Source organism: Trichosurus vulpecula, chromosome 3 (genome assembly GCF_011100635.1).
Source record: "Trichosurus vulpecula isolate mTriVul1 chromosome 3, mTriVul1.pri, whole genome shotgun sequence".
NCBI classification, from domain to species: domain Eukaryota; kingdom Metazoa; phylum Chordata; class Mammalia; order Diprotodontia; family Phalangeridae; genus Trichosurus; species Trichosurus vulpecula.
The window spans coordinates 213,610,363-213,630,331 of record NC_050575.1 but is presented as its reverse complement, the minus strand read 5'-3'; the positions used below and the strand labels follow the sequence as shown (position 1 = coordinate 213,630,331).

Below are 19,969 nucleotides of genomic sequence, written 5' to 3'. Positions count from 1 at the left end.
AAAAGAAATATCTTTATGGTCACATATTACAATACCAAAGAACTTCCCTTCCCGATGTCTTACATTCTTGACTCAAAATCCAAATTATCAAAATATCATAAAAACATTTTTAGCACAACTTTGTAGAACCAAGTGATCCACTTAAATGTTTTAAACACTGACTCCTGAGGACCTGCATTCTTTGCTTTCTGTGGTCCGCCAATTACCAAGTTTCACATAAACCAAATTTCAGGCCAGAGAAAACCATTTTATAGAATCTTGGCATTTTGGTGTTGTTAGATTATCTCACCCATCTAAATGAGAGGTGAGCTCCATCTGTTTCAAACTTTCATGGCCTCAGCCTTCTTATGGAGGAGGAGGCTAGTGGCATAGTGCCTAGAGTGCTGTGGTACCTGGAGTCAGGAAGACATGAGTCCAAATCCGGTCTCACACGCTTAGTCGCTGTGTGACCCTAGGCAAGTCACTTAACTTCTGATTTCCTTGTTTTCCCCAACTGTAAAATGGGGTAATAATAGCACCTACCACTAGGGTTGTCGTGACAATCAAATGAGATAACATGTGTAAAGCACATAGCTGGCACACAACAGACGCTCAATATCTACTGACTGACTGACTTAGTTTCCTCAACTGTAAAATGGGGATAGTAGTAGCACCTACCTCCCAGAGTTGTTGTGAGGATCAAGTAAAACATTTGTAAAGTATCCACAGAATAGTTTTTATATTTACCCATAATCAGAAAGAAATGCTTCACATGTTAACGTAGTGCTGGCAATGCAAGTCTTAACACATCACGTGACTTACTCATGGCAGCTTCACCCACCCGCCCGCTCTGCTTGCACCTATGGCTCTTCGTTGGTCTGAGTAACAATACCAGTAGTACTATAGCACTCTAAACAAACCATGCAAGTTGGCTTTTGGAAATATACTGACAATGCACATGCTCTGAGAATTCTAGGCTCACAGCTGGCAATGTGTGAGAGATAAATGCATATCTATATGCCACTGGTGAATACATTGCTGTTCTGCTTACCTTTTAATCAGTGTGACGAACAGAATTATACCATTCGACGATCATACAATAAAAAGTTATAAACCAATTTTTGAACTGAAAAAAGAGGGTGCGACGAATACGCAGTGTCAACGATTATGTGGTGAAATATAGTATTTAACAAAAAACCACCATGAAAATGGGAAGGACAGGGAAAGGGATAAGTCTTGATATAACACCTGCCATGTGTCAGGCACTGTGCTAAGCACTTTACAAATATCATCTCATCTGATCCTCACAACAACCCTGGGAGGCAGGTGCTGTTACTATCCCCATTTTACAGACTAGGGAACTGAGGCAAACGGGGGTTAAGTGAAAATAGTTGCCAATATCTATTACAGAGAAGGAGAAAGTAGAGAACAAAAAAAGTTGATTCTCCAATAACGGAATGAATCTCCAATTTATTCAATGCAGGTATTCCCTCTAACATAGTAGTTCCCAAACCCTCTATGCCTGCCCATCCTGTGTGACTCTTGTCCAGGTCCTCCTATAAATCTGCCACAGTGGGCCCACCAACCATTTTTGAGGGAGGGGATTTAGTTTTTCTCCCTTGACACTTCCTTGATAAGACCTTCCAAATTAGATCAATATACTTTGATAATCAGTTATTTTAATGCAAAAGTAAACAGATGGAAAGATGTAAAAAAAAGTACTAGAAAATATGGGTCAGAAATAAGAAATAAGAAATACTGGTAGAGGAAAGACTTCCCTTTCTCACAAGAATTGCAGAGAAAACTGGCAAACAGTCTAGCTTAAGTGAAGTCCAACATCATACACAACAGACCACAATGAGTTCAAACTGGACACAATGTTTTGAGGCCATAGACCAAAAAAAAAATAGAAAAACAAAATCAGGTACTTCTGACTTCTTAATCAAACATGAGAAAGGGAAGATTATAAAAGATATAACAGACAATTTTAATCACATCAAATTTCAAAGTTTTTGCACAAATAGAACCAAAGAATACAGAAGAAGAGAAATCAGAGAATGGAGATGACTGAGGTTGTGCCAAAAAGTCTTAATGCAGTTTTAAGCTATTTGATAGCCTAATAGCTTTTTCAAGTACACTAAAGTTTTTAGGCACATTCTGTATTTGCAGCAAATATCACCAATAAAATTTTGATATCCAAAATATACAAGGAACTGACACGAATATAGACCATCAAGAGACTTTTCCCAACAGATAAGTGGACAAAGTACATAAACAGTTTCCAAAAGAATTGCCCAAAGAATAAATGACCACATGAAAATATTCTCCAAACTGCTAATAACAAGAAATATGCACATTAAAACAGCTTTGCCTTATGCTATGAAAAATGGCATATATGATGAAAGATGGGGACAGTAAATTCTACAGAGGCAATGGGAAGACAGGTACTGTGATGTACTCTTGGTGGAGTTGTGAACTGGTCCAATAGTTACGAATTTCGATATGAAATTGTGCAAGACAAGCGACTATGGACTAACTGGCCATTCCCTTTTGCACGCTGATCTCACTACAGGAATTTCGAAGCCAGAAACAAAGATCCCCTACTTCTGAAAATATTCATAGCAATCCTCTTTGCGGTAGCAAAGACCAGGAAACAGGGGGCATCCATTGACTGAGGAATGGCTGACAAATTTTTGATAGATAAATATAATAGAATTTTACTGTGAAATAAGGAATCACAAGTGAGAAACTCAAAGAGAACTATAGGAAGATTTGTATGAACTAATGCAAAGAAAAAATAAGCAATACAAAGAAAACAATATAAATTTTAAAAGTCACCAAAAGGAAATCAAACTTTGAGTAATAGAAAAATCAGTGAAATCCCTTGAATGAATTGAATGAATGAATAAATTTATGAAGAAAGCCATTGTTAAGCACTTACTACATACAATGCACTGTGTGCTAATCACTGGAGATACAAATAGAAGAGATGATCCCCTGCTCTCAAGGACCCAACATTCTAAAAAAGAGACAACACGCATAAGAAATTTCAACTCAGATAGAAAAGTCTCATGGCAATGCCACTTCTTTTTATCAGTCTCTGATGTTGAACCACGTAACAGTATCAAGGACTTTAGCAGTAAAAGCTTTCTTTTCTGGGTCTTGAGTGGCTGAGGCAGGAGCAGTTGCCAGGCTGTGTCTATGCTAGGCTTACTTCCCTCTAGATGAGGGCTGAGCTGGAAGGATGGGGGCCAGGGGGTCTTTCTGTTATATGCCAGCTGGCTCAAAGTTGCTGGTAGTAATGCAGAAGGTAGGCCCATTCTCCGCAATCACTTCTCCTCTCAGTGATGGCCATGGGCCTAGGATAGAAGCAGGTCTAGTGGTCTGATGGACATTACTATCCCTGAGCTCTTGGGCTCAGGGTCCTGGGCTGTTTTCATCAGCATCTGGGGGGAGATGGTGATGGGGGTGATTTGAATTGCCTGGCACATGCTGCCTCCTGGATCTCTCTCCCTCCTCTCTGCCCCCACCAGAATATTGTACACACTGTCAGATATACTCACTATATGGAATGTTTTTAACTGTTTTTATTTGTCACAAAGGAAGGTAGCAAAGATTGTAATATAATGCCAAAAGACATCAATAAAATCTATGTTTAAAATAAAATACACGACTGTAATGACAGAACATAAGACCAACATACCCAACTAGAAGAGTTTAAATTATATAGTAGTCTAAAAGCTAACATGGGTACCAAAAATGTGTGAAGAGTTAAAGCTAGTTGAAAAAATATTAGACACTATGACATTTCACACATATGTATTACCACCAGGCATGTCCCTTGTGTCACCAGCAATTTCAAGTCTTTAGAGAATGTAGAGTCTGAAAGCAGCAGCCACACAGAATCACTGGGAGAATAAGAGTGTAAAAAAAGACAGACTTTGGAAAATACTATGTATGTCCTATACATAGAGATGGCTGGCTTCTATGGGCTACCTCTTCCTCCAGAAGGAAGCAACATCCACTATTTTGTCCATTTTGTTTTTCTCATGTGCAATGAGACTGCCCCCCCTTTTGGTCAGATTTCATGGAGGCGGCTTTGTGGTGTTCTAGGGCTCAATGCAAGAAGTAATGATACATCTAGAAATAGAGGCATATGGACAAAAAGCAGCAACAGGGAATCTCTTCTGCACAGAACAACCACCTCAGACTGCCCAACACCTTGGAGGAAGGGTTCCCAGATTAGGCCTAACCAGATGCTGACAGTGCAAGCTCTGTGACCACAACTGCCATAGAATTATGTATGATTTTAACTGGAGATAACATGCCTGAGGAAACACTTCAAGGATGTCCTTGTTACAACAGGCCAAATCCTCTCTTGAAATTGACAAACAGCGAGAAAACCATGAAAAACAAGTCAATGACTTGCTAAAGGAGACCCAAAAAAAATACTGAAAAATACACTGAAGAAAACAACACCTTAAAAAACAGACTAACTCAAATGGCAAAAGAGCTCCAAAAAGCCAATGAGGAGAAGAATGCCTTGAAAGGCAGGATTAGCCAAATGGAAAAGGAGGTCCAAAAGACCACTGAAGAAAATACTACTTTAAAAATTAGATTGGAGCAAGTGGAAGCCAGTGACTTTATGAGAAATCAGGATATTATAAAACAGAACCACAGGAATGAAAAAATGGAAGACAATGTGAAATATCTCCTTGGAAAAACCACTGACCTGGAAAATAGATCCAGGAGAGATAATTTAAAAATTATTGGACTACCTGAAAGTCATGATCAAAAAAAGAGCCTAGATACCATCTTTAAAGAAATTATCAAGGAGAACTGCCCTGATATTCTAGAGCCACAGGGCAAAATAGAAATTGAAAGAATCCACAGATCACCTCCTCAAATAGATCCCAAAAAGAAATCTCCTAGGAATATTGTCACCAAATTCCAGACCTCCCAGATCAAGGAGAAAATACTGCAAGCAGCCAGAAAGAAACAATTTGAGTATTGTGGAAACCCAATCAGAATAACCCAAGATCTGGCAGCTTCTACATTAAGAGATCGAAGGGCTTAGAATACGATATTCTGGAGGTCAATGGAGCTAGGATTAAAACCTAGAATCACCTACCCAGCAAAACTGAGTATCATGTTCCAAGGCAAAATATGGACTTTCAATAAAATAGAGGACTTTCAAGCTTTCTCAGTGAAAAGAACAGAACTGAATAGAAAATTTGACTTTCAAGAACAAGAATCAAGAGAAGCATGAAAAGGTAATCAAGAAACAGAAATTGCAAGGGACTTACTAAAGTTGAACTGTTTTGTTTACATTCCTACACGGAAAGATGATGTGTATGATTCATGAGTCCTCAGTATTAGGGTAGTTGAAGGGAATATGCATATATATGTATATATATATGTTTATGTATATATATAAGTGAATGTGTATGTATGTATATATCTATGTGTATATGTATGTATGTGTATGTATGTATGTGTGTGTGTATATATATATATATAAATAAATATATATGTAAAAGAGAGAGAGCAGACACAGGGTGAGTTGAAGATGAAGGGAAGATATCTAAAACAAATGAAATGAAATTAAGGGATGAGAGAGCAACATACTGACAGAGGGAGATAGCGAGAGATAGAATGGGGTGGATTATCTCACATAGAGGTGGCAAGAGGAAGCAGTTCTGTGGGAGGAGGGGAGAGGGCAGGTGAGGGGGGAATGAGTGAACCTTGCTCTCATCAGATTTGGCCTGAGGAGGGAATACCATACATACTCAGTTGGGTATCTTACCCCACAGGAAAGAAGAGGGAGGAAGATAAAAAAAAATAAAAGGGGGGGGGATGATGGAGGGGAGGGCAGATGGGGGTGGAGGTAATCAAAACAAACACTTTGGAAAGGGGACAGGGTCAAGAGAGAAAATTCAATAAAGCGGGATGGGTTGGGAAGGAGCAAAATGTAGTTAGCCTTTCACAACATGAGTATTGTGGAAGGGTTATACATAATGATACACGTGTGGCCTAGGTTGAATTGCTCGACTTCTTGGGGAGGGTGGGTGGGAAGGGAAGAGGAGAGAGAATTTGGAACTCGAAGTTTTAGGGGCAGATGTTCAAAAACAAAAAAGGAAGGTTTTTGCATGCAACTAGGAGGTGGGATGCACAGGCAATGGGACGTAGAAATTTGTCTTGCCCTACAGGAAAGGAGGGGGGGGATAGGAAGGGAGGGGGGTGATAGAGGGGAGGGCTGACTGGGGAACGGGGCAACCAGAATATATGCCATCTTGGAGTGGGGGGGAGGGTAGAAATGGGGAGAAAATTTGTAATTCAAACTGTTGTGAAAATCAATGCTGAAAACCAAATATGTTAAATAAATAAATTTAAATTAAGAAAAAAAATAAAAATAAAAAAAATTTAAAAAAAAAGAAATTGACAAACAGTAGTCACAATGGGTTCTTATATTCTTGCATAGACAGCCTTAGTCCCACTCTATCAAATAAAAAAATTATCAGAAGAAGCAGAGAAAAGTTTCTACCATACTGGATGGATTCTCAATTAAAGATTTAAAGGAAGACAGAGACAAGGACATGTATATACAGAGCAAGAAGGCATAAAGGGCTTTTGGTCTGGGTTGGTAGAAGAGACCACAATGCAAAGATCAGGGATCCACCAGCGAATCAGACAGAGGCCCTTCACTCCTGCTGTCTTCTATACCTGTAATGACCCCTAGCCCCACAACCCTTCAAAGCCTATCTTAATGCTACCTCCTTCATGAAATCTCCCTCTCAAAAACAACAATGACCTTCCCCTTTGCCCTCACATATCACATGGCACCTTTCTTACACACTTAAATCTTGGCAAAATAATTCTTGGTGTATGCCACAGCCTCCTTCTATAAGTTTCATGATGACAGGTACCACATCTTACCTAAACTACGTATCTCCCCTGTGGCATAGCATTTGTGCTGTTCAGTCATTTCTGACATTTGTAGTTTCCTTTATTAAGATACTGGAGTGGTTTTCCATTTCCTTCTCCAGCTCACTTTACAGATGAAGAAAATGAGGTAAGTGACTTGCACAGGGTCAAATAGCTAGAAAGTGTCTGAGCCCAGATTTGAACTCAAATCTTCCTGGCTCCAGGCCTGGCACTCTATCAGCTGGGTCACCTTGCGGTACTTAATAAATGAAGGTTAGATTGAACTAAAATTCTTCTATTACTTTAAGCTTGTTTCTGTTATGTAAGTTGTATAAAATAACCTTTTTTAAAAAGCTGGCTTTCATCATTTCTTCCCATCATGCCACCTTGAATTCAGCCAGCATCCATACGCTAAGCAAGATTTGGCTGGCCTGCTCCAGTGAAGGCCCCAAACAAACAGCTAATATTTCAAGAAGTTGTTCCAGGAACTTACTGGCATCCCTACTTCAAAATTCGTATTCGATTTAGTTCAAAAGCAAAGGACTGGAGGAGGATGCTGCCACCTTAAGTGTGAATTTAACCTTTCCTCCACAGTAGCTCAAAACTCCCAGTGTAACACACAAATATCTTATTTTCCCTTACAACACCCCTAGAAAGCAAAAAGCGCAAATATTATCCTCATTTCACAATGGGTGAAAATAAGCGTGCTACAGTTAAAGTGAAAAGTGACTTGACCTTAGCAGATGAGGCTTTTAAAAAGCAAATTGTATCCATAAATAGCAACCACAGCAGCAGAATCATACATACAGTTTGCTTTTGGATGCAGCACTCCAATTAAAGCTAAAAGTTGAACATAATTTATCAAAATGTGTAATGATCATATTTCACATTTTTAATAGATAACAAAGGAACTGAAAGCCAAGGGAATGAAAGAAATTAAAATCAGCAGCATATACTAACACTTCAAAAAAGCTCTGAATTTTCAGACATCCTCCCACACTACCAGTGAATCAATTACCTAGATTAGATCTAATGGACCCTTTGGCACAAGCACATCTTAAGACAAGAGCTCAGCTTACACCATTTGCACATCCAACCTCTTGGGGAGATGTGGAATTTCCCCCCTCACTGTATTTTACATAAAAAGTACATGTCAGTTTAGGATTTACAACAGCAAGCAATCAAGTTCTATTGTGAGAAACTTTCAGGATAAACCTATAAGGAATGCATTATCATTCAGTTTAAACTGTGTTTCTCAAACAAGGAAAAGAGAAGTAGTACACAAGAGAGTTGAACATAAACTCCAGGGAAGCCATGGATTCCCAGACTTCCTAGGTGTGGAAAGCCTGTAATGTGTTTCCGAGCTCACAGTATGTGCTGTATGTGCTGTGGGGAGTATGAATTCAGCAGACACCTGGTCCAACATCGTTGTGAACCCTGCGAAGACATCACATTAGCTGCTTCCAACTGAATGCACATGGGTCCCACATGTCTTATCTCCAAGAGGCATACGCAGACTGAGTTTATCCTGGGGACTCTGGATTCCATTTCTCACCTACTCAAACACAGAGGCACCCCTCAAGCAGCAGCTTCAGACTTCTCACCTCTTAGGGGTACCTGTGGGATGTGTTGATTGGTTTTGATTTTTTTTCTTCTATTTTAAAAAAATTCTTTGTTTTAAGGGATGGCTCTCTGGGAGAAGGAGGAGAAATACAATGGGGAAATTTTGATGATGTAAAGATAAGAGAGATCAACCAAAAAATCTTATTTTGTTAAAAAAATAATAAATGCAAGCACATACACACAGTACCACTAATATGGACTAGTTCTGTCCTTACACGAACAACCAGACTATTTTGATGAAATGTAAAGATCAGGCTATATAGTCATGGAATAACAAAATCTGAGAACCAACTGTCCTGAAACTTTGATAATTATACAGTCATGATTCTAAACTATTCTACTCTACCCCCCCACACACACAAAAATCAACCCACGAGGAACAGTGTACTTCCAGACTGTTTTATTTTGTTTGGGGTGGTGAGGGGGAGAAGAAACACAGAAATCCTGTGATTTCATTGATGTAGTGAGCTCCTGGAACAGAGCTCTCTCTATAAATGCAGATCAGTAACTATTCTTAAGGAACTGGCTGGAGGACAGTGAGAGGTTAAGGGATGTGGTCAGTCATACAGCCAGTAAGTCGTATCAGAAGTGGGAACCTAAGTTTCCTTGATTTTGAGGCCAACCCTCTATCTAGTACTCCATCCTGCCTCTTAAACTTTTGGTCACCCTTCCTCAAACCTCCCAAGGCTTCCCTTCCCTCAACTCTCTCAGCTGAGATCCTTGCCTCTTATTTTACTGAAAAACTTGAGGCCATTCACCATGAGCTCCCTCTTCTCCCCTCTTCCTCATCTCCTATCACTCAAACACCTTTGGCCACTATCTCCTCCTTCACACCATCTCACAGGAAGAGGCAGGCTTACTCCTTGCCAATGCAAACCCCTCTACCTGCACAAATGATCAAATTCTATCCCATGTCCTCCAACAGACTGCTCCCTAATTTATTCCTCTCTACTGGCTCCTTCCCTAATCACCTAATCACAAACATGCCCATGTCTTCCTCATCCTCAAAAACCTATCATTTGATCCTTCCATCCCCATGATCATCCTAAATCTCTTCTGCATTTTGTGGGTAAACTCCTGGAAAAGGGCATAGACAATAGGGGACTTCACACTCTCTCCTCTCATTCTTTTCTTAACCCTTACGATGTGGCTTCTGACCTTATCATTCCACTAAAACTGTTCTCTCCAAAGTTACTAATAATCTTGCCAGATCTAGTGGCATTTTCTAAGTCCTCGTTCTCCTTGACTTCTCTGCAGCCTATGCCACTGTCCATCACCATCTTTTCCTCCATATTCTCTTCTTTCTAGGTTTTTAATAAAATACTATCCTGGTTCTCCTCCTACCTCTCTAACCACTCTCAGTCTCCTTTTCTCCTTATTCAGATCATGCCCACAAACTCTGCATGTCCCACAAGGTTCTGTCCTGGGCTCTCTTCTCTTCTCCTTCTATACTATTTCACTTGGTAATCTCATCAACTCCCACAGATTTAATTACCCTCTCTATGCTGATGATTCTGTCAAATCTAACAATCCAGTCCTAAATTTGCTGCTGACCTCCAATCTTACATCTCCAACTGCTTTTCATGCATCTCAAACTGGATACCCAGTAGACATTTTAAACCAAAGGTGTCCAAAACTGAATTCATTATCTTTTCTCCTAATCCCTCCTCTTGCCTCCCTTCTCCATCACTACAGAGGGCATCACCATGCTCGTGGCTCAAAATCTAGGAGTCATCCTCGATTATTACTCTCTCTCACCCCCGCCCCCCATATCCAATTTGTTGCCAAGGCCTGGAGACTTTACTTTGGCAAAATCTCTTTAAAATGTCCCTTTCTCTCTTCTAACGCTGTCACCACTCTAGTGCTGGTCCTCATTACTTGGACTTACTTGGGTTACTGCAAAAGCCTGCTGGTGGATCTGCCTGCCTCAAATCTCTCCCCTCCAATCCATTTTCCATTTAGCCATTAACATGATTTTCCTGAAGTCATAGTTCAACAATGTCACCTCTCCCTTACTCTAACTCCAGTGGTTCCCTATCATCTCCAGGGTCAAATGTAAAATCCCTTGGCCTTCAAAGCCCTTCATACTCTAACAAACACACATACACACACACACGCTCACACACACACACACACACACACACACTCCTTTCCAGTCTTCTTACACCTTTCATCTTTGATCCAGTAACACTGGCCTCCTGGCAGATCCACAAACAAGACACTCTATCTCTTGACTCCAGGCATTCTCTCTGGCTGTCCCTCATGCCTAGGATTCTCTCCTTCCTCAACTCTGCCTACTGACTTCCTTGGCTTCCTTCAAGTCCCAGCTAAAATACTCATTTCTTACAGGAAGCCTTTTATAACCTCTCTTAATTTTAGTGCCTTCCCTCTGTTAGTTATTTCCTATGTTACCCTGTTTATAGTTTGTTTGTACATATTTATTTGCTTGTTGTCTCCCTCATTAGAGAGCAGAAGCTCTTCAAAGGCAGGGACTGTCTTCTGCCCTTTTTTGCTTCCCCAGCACTTGGCACAGTTCCTGGAACACAGTAGGTGCATTCTGACTGACTGAATTTCCTATCTTGGAAGATTAAAAAAGGATTTTCTTTTTTGGACAAGGCAAGAAAGAACCATGGGTGAGGTTCTCACAAAGACAACAAGCTTGTAAGGCTGAAAAACCACTTGCAACTGAAAAATTAACTAAAATAATAGTCATAGAAAATTCAGGACATATCTAGGGCTCAGTGAGGGATCTGACAAGGTGTAATCTGTTACAATGATTTAGTATACAAGGAATGAATAAAATGCTGCTTTTAATTAATGTTGCATTCTTATTGAAACATACCTTTACCTTAAAATGTCAAGTTAGGAATCTTTCCCATGTCTTCTCCAAGTCAGCCATTTAACTTGATTATCAGGGTAAGTTAAGTAGTTTAGGTGTTAATATTTAGAGATGCTGAGATGCAGGAGATGAACTAAGTAAACAATTCATTTCTATGACTTCAGGTTTCACAGCAAAGTATCTTAAACCATTTAGAAAACTCTGGAATGACGGCTTTTAAAACTTATGCCGTTAACCAGCTGACCAATTCTAACTGTGCGCTATTTAAATTTCACAAATACACAATTATACACACCAAAATTGTACTGGCCATCGTGCTTTTCCTCACAAATGACACTCCAACTCACCATTCTGCGTCTTTTCACACTAAGAGTGCTCTCCCTCTTCACCTCTCCCTCCTGGCTTCCTTCCAAGACTCAGTTCAAATCCCACATGCTAAAGGCCTTTCCCAATGCCCCCCACACTTACACACACACACACACACACACACACACACACACACATTCCATTCACTCTAAGATTACCAACTACTTCAACTAGATATTTCTTGTACGCATATTTTTTGCATGCTGGGTCCCCTATTGAAGCTCTTTGACAGGAGGGACGATAATTTTTATTTTGTTTCCCCAGTGCTTAGCAAAGTACCTGACACACAGTAAGTGCCTAATAAATGTCTGTCGACTGGCTTTTTATCCCGAAGTGGCTTTCCCCTGACAAGTTCCTGAGTCTCTCCCCTTACTGCCAGCTGGTGTGTGCTCAATGAATGAAAACTCATTTTAATATTAGCCTAAGTAAACTCTAATTAGGAAGGTAAATCTGCTGGAGAAAAAACTAGACACCATAAAATGAATTTAGAAATCACTAAGAACTGCAGGATTGACTTGTTTTGGGTACCCTCCATGACTGCTCAAATGTAATCATGGTTAATTGAAAATTGATTATACCTTTTTAAGCATTCATTCTTCTTCACAAACTTCTAATGTGATAAACTTTTTACATCAATATAAAAATATTAAGAATCCGGAGGATTTCCAAGAGAGGAAGAATACTGATTTGACCAAGGGTCATATATTGACCACTGACTGGCTCAAAAAGAATGGAAACGAATGCCTTCTTTAGTCTTTAATTGCTGCCCAGAGTAACAAAAAGAAACACTCCTTTCCATCCAAGTAATCCAACAGGCAGCACGTACTGCTCATACTTCTAGCTTTTTATGACCTGAACACAAACAAAGAAGGCACTCATCCATTTTGGCTCTTGAGAAGCTGTCTCATTGCATAAACCCACTTCCAGATATGAAAACCAAGAGAGAACGAGACCAACGCTCCAGTGGCTATGCAATAGCAATGGTATGGGCAGTACCTCCAACAAGGCAGATTGCAACCCATCCAGCCAAAGTTGCACTAATCACATGTCTTCAGATGTGGTCTCCTGAGTGACTTGAGTAAGGTTACTATGATCTCATCAGGAGTGCCACAGCCATTGCAGCTCTGAAGAAGCAGCCTGGATCAGTGGAGAGAATGCTTATCTGAGAAGCTGTAGTACAGTGGTTAGAGCGCTAGGCCTGAAGTCGGGAAGTCTGGAGTTCAGATTTGGCCTCAGACACTTCCTAGCTATGTGACCCTGGGCAAGTCACTTAATCTTTGTTTACCTCAGTTTCTTCAACTATAAAATGGGGGTGATAATAATAGGACCTACTTCCAAGAGGTGTTGTCTGGATCAATAAGATAGTTGTAAATGTGCTCAGTACAGTGCCAAGCATACAGTAGGTGCTATATGAATGCACATTCCCTTCCCCACCCTTCCCACTTCTGCCACACTATCTGTGTGATCCTTTCATGCCTCAGTTGCCTCATCTATAAAATCACGGGGTTGGAGTAGATGACCTCTAAGGCCCTTCGAGCTGTAAATCTATGATCCTAGGATCCCTGGTCAGTGTCTTCTGTAGCAGCCTTTCTCATTAGCACAAGGTTGAAGGTCTTCTTTCCCTCCTGCTGGGAAGAAGACAGGAATCCTCTACAGGAGTCCTAGGCACTCAGCTTCACTAAACTATCCATCCAACCTGCAAATACATTCAAGTCTGATAACCCTGAGGCTTCATGTGTTCAATCTGCACAAAATGTTGACAGCAGGTTTTTGGAGCATCCCTAGTAATCCCCTACATTTTTATGTATGAGCAACTTGCCATACTTCTATCCCATTTGTGCCATGTTCTAGCAAGGCATCAGAAACAATGCCCTTTTAAGTAAGCCATCAGACAAGCTCTCTGTGAATATCTGCAGGTGTATACAGCAGTCCCATGGCCACCTTCCTGTACACAATGACTGTGCCACTTGGATGACAGAAGGCCTTTCCCACAGCCTGAGTCAGTAGTGGAAGATCACTGCCCAAACAGGAGGATCTCTCTCCCACATCATCTATAATCTATTCTTTATTCTCTGTAATAGGCCTCAGTTTGTTCAGCAAATCCTGCTAAAAATTGTGCATCTAGTAACTCATTTTCAAACATCCCCCTTTCCAAGGATCTCTCTGAAAGGCTTTGGGAAAGCCCTGTCATTTCAGGCAGCTCACAAATACAGCACCTGCACTGTCCTTCTACCTACTACCCTGTGCACCCTCCCCCCTTCCTCAGAGTACAAAGCAACATGTGAAGGGCTTCCACGACAGTCAGACAGAACACAGTCAGCAAAACAATACAGGTTATAAAAGTAACTTATGTGGTTCAGATAATACATACAAAGAAAGAAGACATTAACATGGACTAGAGTCAGGCATGATGGCTTCCCAGAGAAGATGGGACTTGACTTAAGCTTTAACTAATAGGTAGCACTGTGAAAAGGGGGTCAAGCACTAAAGTGCTAGTATGGTACCTGACACATAATAGGAGCTTCATAAAAGTTTATTGATTGACTGATTGAATGTGAGGGGGAAAATAGTATGAACAAAGGTTCAATAGTAAAAATAAACATGAATATTGTATGTGTGAGGGACAATGAGGAGAACAGAGCTGGACTGACGTGTATATGTAGGGAAGCGGGGGAGGGTAAGGCTGAATGTAGTTATGAAAGGGGAAGACTCTGGAGGACTTTGGACTTCTTTATTGGGGGAATAGTAAGATGAAAGTTGTGTTCCTGGAAGATTACTCTGGCAGTAATTTGCAAGAAATATAGGAAAGAAAATTCTAGAGCAGAGGTTCATAACCTCGTGGGTATCACAAACCCCTTTGGTGGTCTGGTGAATCCTACAGATCTTTTCTCAGAAGCAGCAGGAAAAAAAATATTAGGGGAAAAATACAGGAAGGATCTTTGCTGCTGCTGTTAGAAAACAAAATCTTGGAGCAACAATGAACTTCAAACATATCTGATATAATCTTACCAACTTCAGGTTTCAGAGCAAGCTACCTCCCCCAAATTCCAAACCTTAACCTAGATGGAAGAACTTTTTACACAAAAGAAATGTTAATGCTTCAGAAGGTAATGAGATTTCCAGTTTTACCTACCAGTGTTTATCTTTGAAGTTACATGAGTGACATCAACCTTCTGGGATCTGATGGGCGGCGCAGCACGTGTAGTAGAAGGCGTTCGACCTATGGTCTTCTTCCGATCTGTGGCTTTGCTTATCTTTGAAAGAGGTGCGAAAATGCCTAAAGGAAAATACAGGGTTTGAATCATTACAAAATATCAAATTTAGTATTTCAAATAAAAAGGCCAAATTCAATTTTTTGGTATTATTATCTATCAAGGAACATTTATTTAGCATTTACTTAGTGCCCAGGTTGTGAATGACACAAGAAAAGTTTAAGAAGCAGTTCCTGCCCTCAAGGGGCTTACAGAATAAGGAGAAAAAACTAACCATATTACAGGATTTTAGAACAAAGCAGTGCACAGCCTGGCAAACAGCAGTGGGGTGCAGAATAGAAGTTTGGTAAAGGAAAAGATCAATGGAATTAAGCATTTTCAATCAAGTGTTTTGAAGAAATTGTTCATTTAATGGTAGCACATTATATAAGGATCTTCCAGAAGGCTCTGTTCCAGCAGGGGAGTCTTTAGGCTTTGAACAGACATGCACATGTACATACCTATATACATAAACACATACACACACATTATAAAATAGAAAATACAACAAACAGCCTCTCTCAAGACAAAAAGAAAAAAATCACCTCTGAGGTCCCTTGTTCACTAATACTGTTATTGCTAATTCTCCAAATTCCAAAATCTGATCCTCTTTCCTGGCCAGACTTCTAGTACACACCGAATCTTTCTAATTTAATACCATGTCCCTATTCTGGAACTCAATCTTCTTTGTAGCTATTAGGAATTATGGTATCTTTCAGGCTTGATGGTAGGACACAACAGGGTTTGTCATTGTGTATATTCTATATGGAACCTGACATACTACCTCATCTATAATAAATTAACACAAGTTTATTGAACTGAATTAGACTGTGGTACTATCATGAAGTCAGAGTCAAGCTGACATAGAGGCTGACCTATAACTTGCTAGTATAAGCAGGTTTCCATTTAACTGACATTAGCTGGGATGGACATAAGCAGTAGTGTTCTCGTGTCCTGCAGTAGAGTTGAGGCCTGTATCTGCTTTCTAACAATGGCAACCAAGATGACTAGTGAGAGTGGAAATGGCTCACCTACTGGGAGACTCTACTAATTAGGATGAAAATGATTTGGGGAAAATTTTTTTTAATTTTAAAAGGTCGTATGCCATGACATACTATAGGTGCTATGAGGATTATTACAAAAGAAATATAAGACAGTGTCTCCATCACCAAGGAGTTTTTCAGCTGATGGGGTCAACAACATAAGCAATTATGAAAAGAATACAAACCCACTAACACAAAATATAAAGAAAGTCTAAATTAATAAAGCTGAAAAAGGTTTACATAATGAAGGGATCAAAGTAACATTGCGATTCTCACATAAATTGAACTTGACAGTTTAGATTTCCAGATTTCCTTCTAAGAAGACTTTGAAAAGTTTGTTACCATTTTTGTAACCTTGAAAATGCAATCTATAGATAAAATTCAAGCAAATAAGCACCATTTGTCCAAGTAGACCATATTTTCCTCGTCTTTAGTGGATGGTCTCAAAGCCACTTCTTGGCCATCTCCCCACGCACATGCCTACTGCCATTCCAGACCCCCTTTGTGTGCTATCTCCTCCATTACAATGGAAGCTTCTTTATCTCCTCAGAGCTTGGCAAAACACCTGGCAATGTGGCTGCTTCTACTATGTTCACCAACAAAGATTAAAAATAATTTAAGTATAAGACACTTAGAAGTATAATAAACTAAAAGAATCCAGGTGGTGAATGAAAATTTTAAATAGCTAAACTTGGAATTACTAATATTAACAATAATTGCTGGTATTTATATAGTGTTTACAAAGCATTTTACAAATGTTATCACATTTGATTCTCACAACAAACCTGTGAGGTAGGTGCTATTTTTATGCCAATGTTACAGATGAGGAAACTAAGCACAGAAAGGTTGAATATCTTAACTACAGTCACACAGCCATAATCTGAAGCTGGATTTGAACTATTTTTCTAGATATTAGATTCTGGAATGTCTCCACTTTACTACTTAGCTGCCATTGATTCTAAGATGTTAATGGACTTCATAACAACCTGGAAAAACCTACATGACATAATGCTGAGTGAGCGGAGCAGAGCCAGGAGAACACTGTACACAACCACAGATATATGGATTCCGTGAGGACCAATCCTGACAGACTTCAGTCCTCTCAGTAACACAAGGTGCAGGTACAACTCCAAAGGACTCACGATGGAGAATGCTATCTACATCCAGAGAAAGAACCATGAAGTTTGAATGCAGATTGAGTCACACTACATGCTCGCCTTTTTTTCTTCTCTTTTGTTTTTGTTTTTGGGTTTGGTTTTTTTTTTTTGGTTCTGTTTCTTCTTTCTCATGATTCATTCCATTGGTCATAATTCTTCTCCACAACTTGACTAGTGTATAAATTAATTCAATGCGAAGTTATACATGGTGGTTATATGAGATTCCATGCCATCTTGGGGAGGGAGGGGGGAGGGAGGGGAGAAAATCTGGAACTCTAAATTATGTAGAACCGTGTATTGTAAACTAAAAATAAAAATAAAAAATGGAAAAAAAAGAGTTTTTAAGTCTAAAACAGCAGTTTCATCTTTCCAAACCCCATTCAACTAGTTTGCCAAGTTATCCAGACCAGTTAGGAGTAAGAGGTCAAAAGCAGGTAAGAGAGGCCAAAACCATTAATGAAAGCAATCCAAGATCAAACTGTGATATAGCCCATCTATTGCCATTAAATCTAAATATCCATCCCTACTCATAGGTTTGGGCCCTATTTCATAAAGAGAGGTAGCCTAGGGTCACAAAAAGCCAAAGCTTCTTCAGCCCAAAGCAAGAATAAAAGAAGAAAGGCATGTTGATTAAGATTTAGGAGGATGGGAAGAGAGGAAAAGGGAGGGACCCTTAGAAGAGTGGGTAGAATAAAGAATATGTGAGTTAGGGAAGAGGATAAAGGAGAGATTCTTTAAAAGGCTGTAGAATAGAGAGGTTATGGTTAGATGTAAATTAAAAGAGGGATAGGGTAAAAATGAAGGCTAAAAAGGCTAACTAGTGAGGGAAAATAGGATGGAGGAAAATACAAATATAGTAATTATAAATTTGAATGTGAATGGGGTGAATTAACCCATAAAACAGAAATGGATAATAGAATGGACTAAAAATCAACATCTGACAAAATGCTGCTTATAAGAAACACATTTAAAAATGAGAGATACACACAGAGTTAAAATAAAAGGCAGGAGTAGAATGTATTATGCGTCGGCCAATGAAAAGTCAGCAGGAGCAGCAATCATGATATCAGACAAAGTCAAAACTAAAATAGATTTAATTAAAAGAGATCAACAGGGAAACTACATTATGATAAAAAGGTGACATAGATAATGAAACAAGATCAATACTAAACTTACATGCACCAAATACCATAGCATCTAAATTATTAAAAGAAAAGTAAAATGAATTGCAGGTAGAAATAGATAGTAGTACTATACTAGTGGGGGACTTTAATCTTTCCCTTTCAGAACTAGATAAATTTAACCAAAAAATAACTAAGAAAGTAGTTAAGGAAGTGAATAGAATTTTAGATAAGCTAGATATGATAGATATCTGGAGAGTTTTCTCAGTGGTACATGGTACCTTTATAAAGACTGACAATATATTAGGGCACAAAAGATTTATACTAAAAGCAAAAAAGCAGAAATATTAAATGCTTCCTTTATAGAACCACAATGCAATAGAAAATATATTTAATAAGGGACCATGGAAACATAGGAAAAACTAAATGGAGACTAGACAACCTAATCTTAAAGAATGCATGGGTTAAAGAACAAATAATAGAAACAATAATTTCATTAAAGAACATGACAATAATGAAACAACATATCAAAACCTATGGAATACAACATAAGCAGTAATTAGAGGAAAATTTACATTGCTAAGTGTTTGTATCAGTAAAAAAGAGAACAAGCAGACCAATGAATTGGGTATGCAATTTAAAAAACTAGAAAAAGGACAAATCAAAAGCCCCCAATTAAATACTAAATTAGAAATCCTAAAAATTATAAGTGAAATTAATAAAATTGAGTGTAAAAACCATTGAATTAATAAACAAAACTAGGAGTTGGTGCTATGAAAAAACCAATAAAATAGATAAAACATTGGTTAATATGATTTAAAAAAGAGAAGAAAACCAAATTACTACTATCAAAAATAAAAAGAGTGAATATACCACTAAAAATAATTAAATCAAAGCAATTATAAGGAGTTATTTTGCCCAATTACAAGCCAATAAATTTAACAACTTAAGTGAAATGGAAGAATATTTCCTAAAATACAAATGGCCTAGATTAGCAGAAGAGGAAATATCTAAATAGACCTATTTTAGAAAAAATAATTGAACAGGCCATAAACAAGCTTCTCAAGAAAAAAGCACCAGGAGCAGACAGATTTACAAATAAATTCTATCAAACATTTGAAGGCCAACTAATTCCAATATTAAGAAATTTTTTTGGAATAAGAGACAAAGCAGGAGTCCTACTAAACTCCTTTTATGGAACAAATATGATAATTATACCTAAACCAGGAAAAGTAAGATCAGAGAAAGAAAATTATAGACCAATTTCATTAATGAATATGGATGCAAAAATCCTAAATAAAATACTAGCTGAAAGAGTACAACAATATATTACAAAGATTATACATTATTACCAAGTAGGATTCACAGCAGGAATGGTTTAACATAATGAAAACTATTAACATAATTGATATCAATAATAAAAGTAACAAAAATCATATAATATCAACAGATGCAGAGAAAGCATTTAATAAAGTATACTTATTTCTATTAAAAACACTTGAAAGCATAGGCATAAATGGACTTTTCCTTAAATTGATAAGAAGCATTTGCCTAAAACCATCAGCAAGCATTTGTGATATTTGTGATTGTGATTTGTGAATTCCTCTTTGTGACAGGGATAAGCTAGAAGCCTTCCCAGTAAGAACAAGTGTGAAAAAAGGATGCC

The 19,969-nt window shown here is 38.7% G+C and overlaps 1 protein-coding gene across 6 annotated transcripts in view; it reads right to left on the bottom strand.

Annotated features, from left to right (window-relative positions):
• Nucleotides 1-19,969, bottom strand: part of CLIP4 (CAP-Gly domain containing linker protein family member 4) — a 95,506-nt gene that overhangs the window by 44,795 nt on the left and 30,742 nt on the right. For all 6 annotated transcript variants that reach the window (XM_036748717.1, XM_036748715.1, XM_036748716.1 and 3 more), the window contains exon 9: nucleotides 14,865-15,008. In XM_036748717.1, coding sequence (XP_036604612.1) covers nucleotides 14,865-15,008 — 144 coding nt within the window. The remainder of the gene's footprint in view (nucleotides 1-14,864; nucleotides 15,009-19,969) is intronic.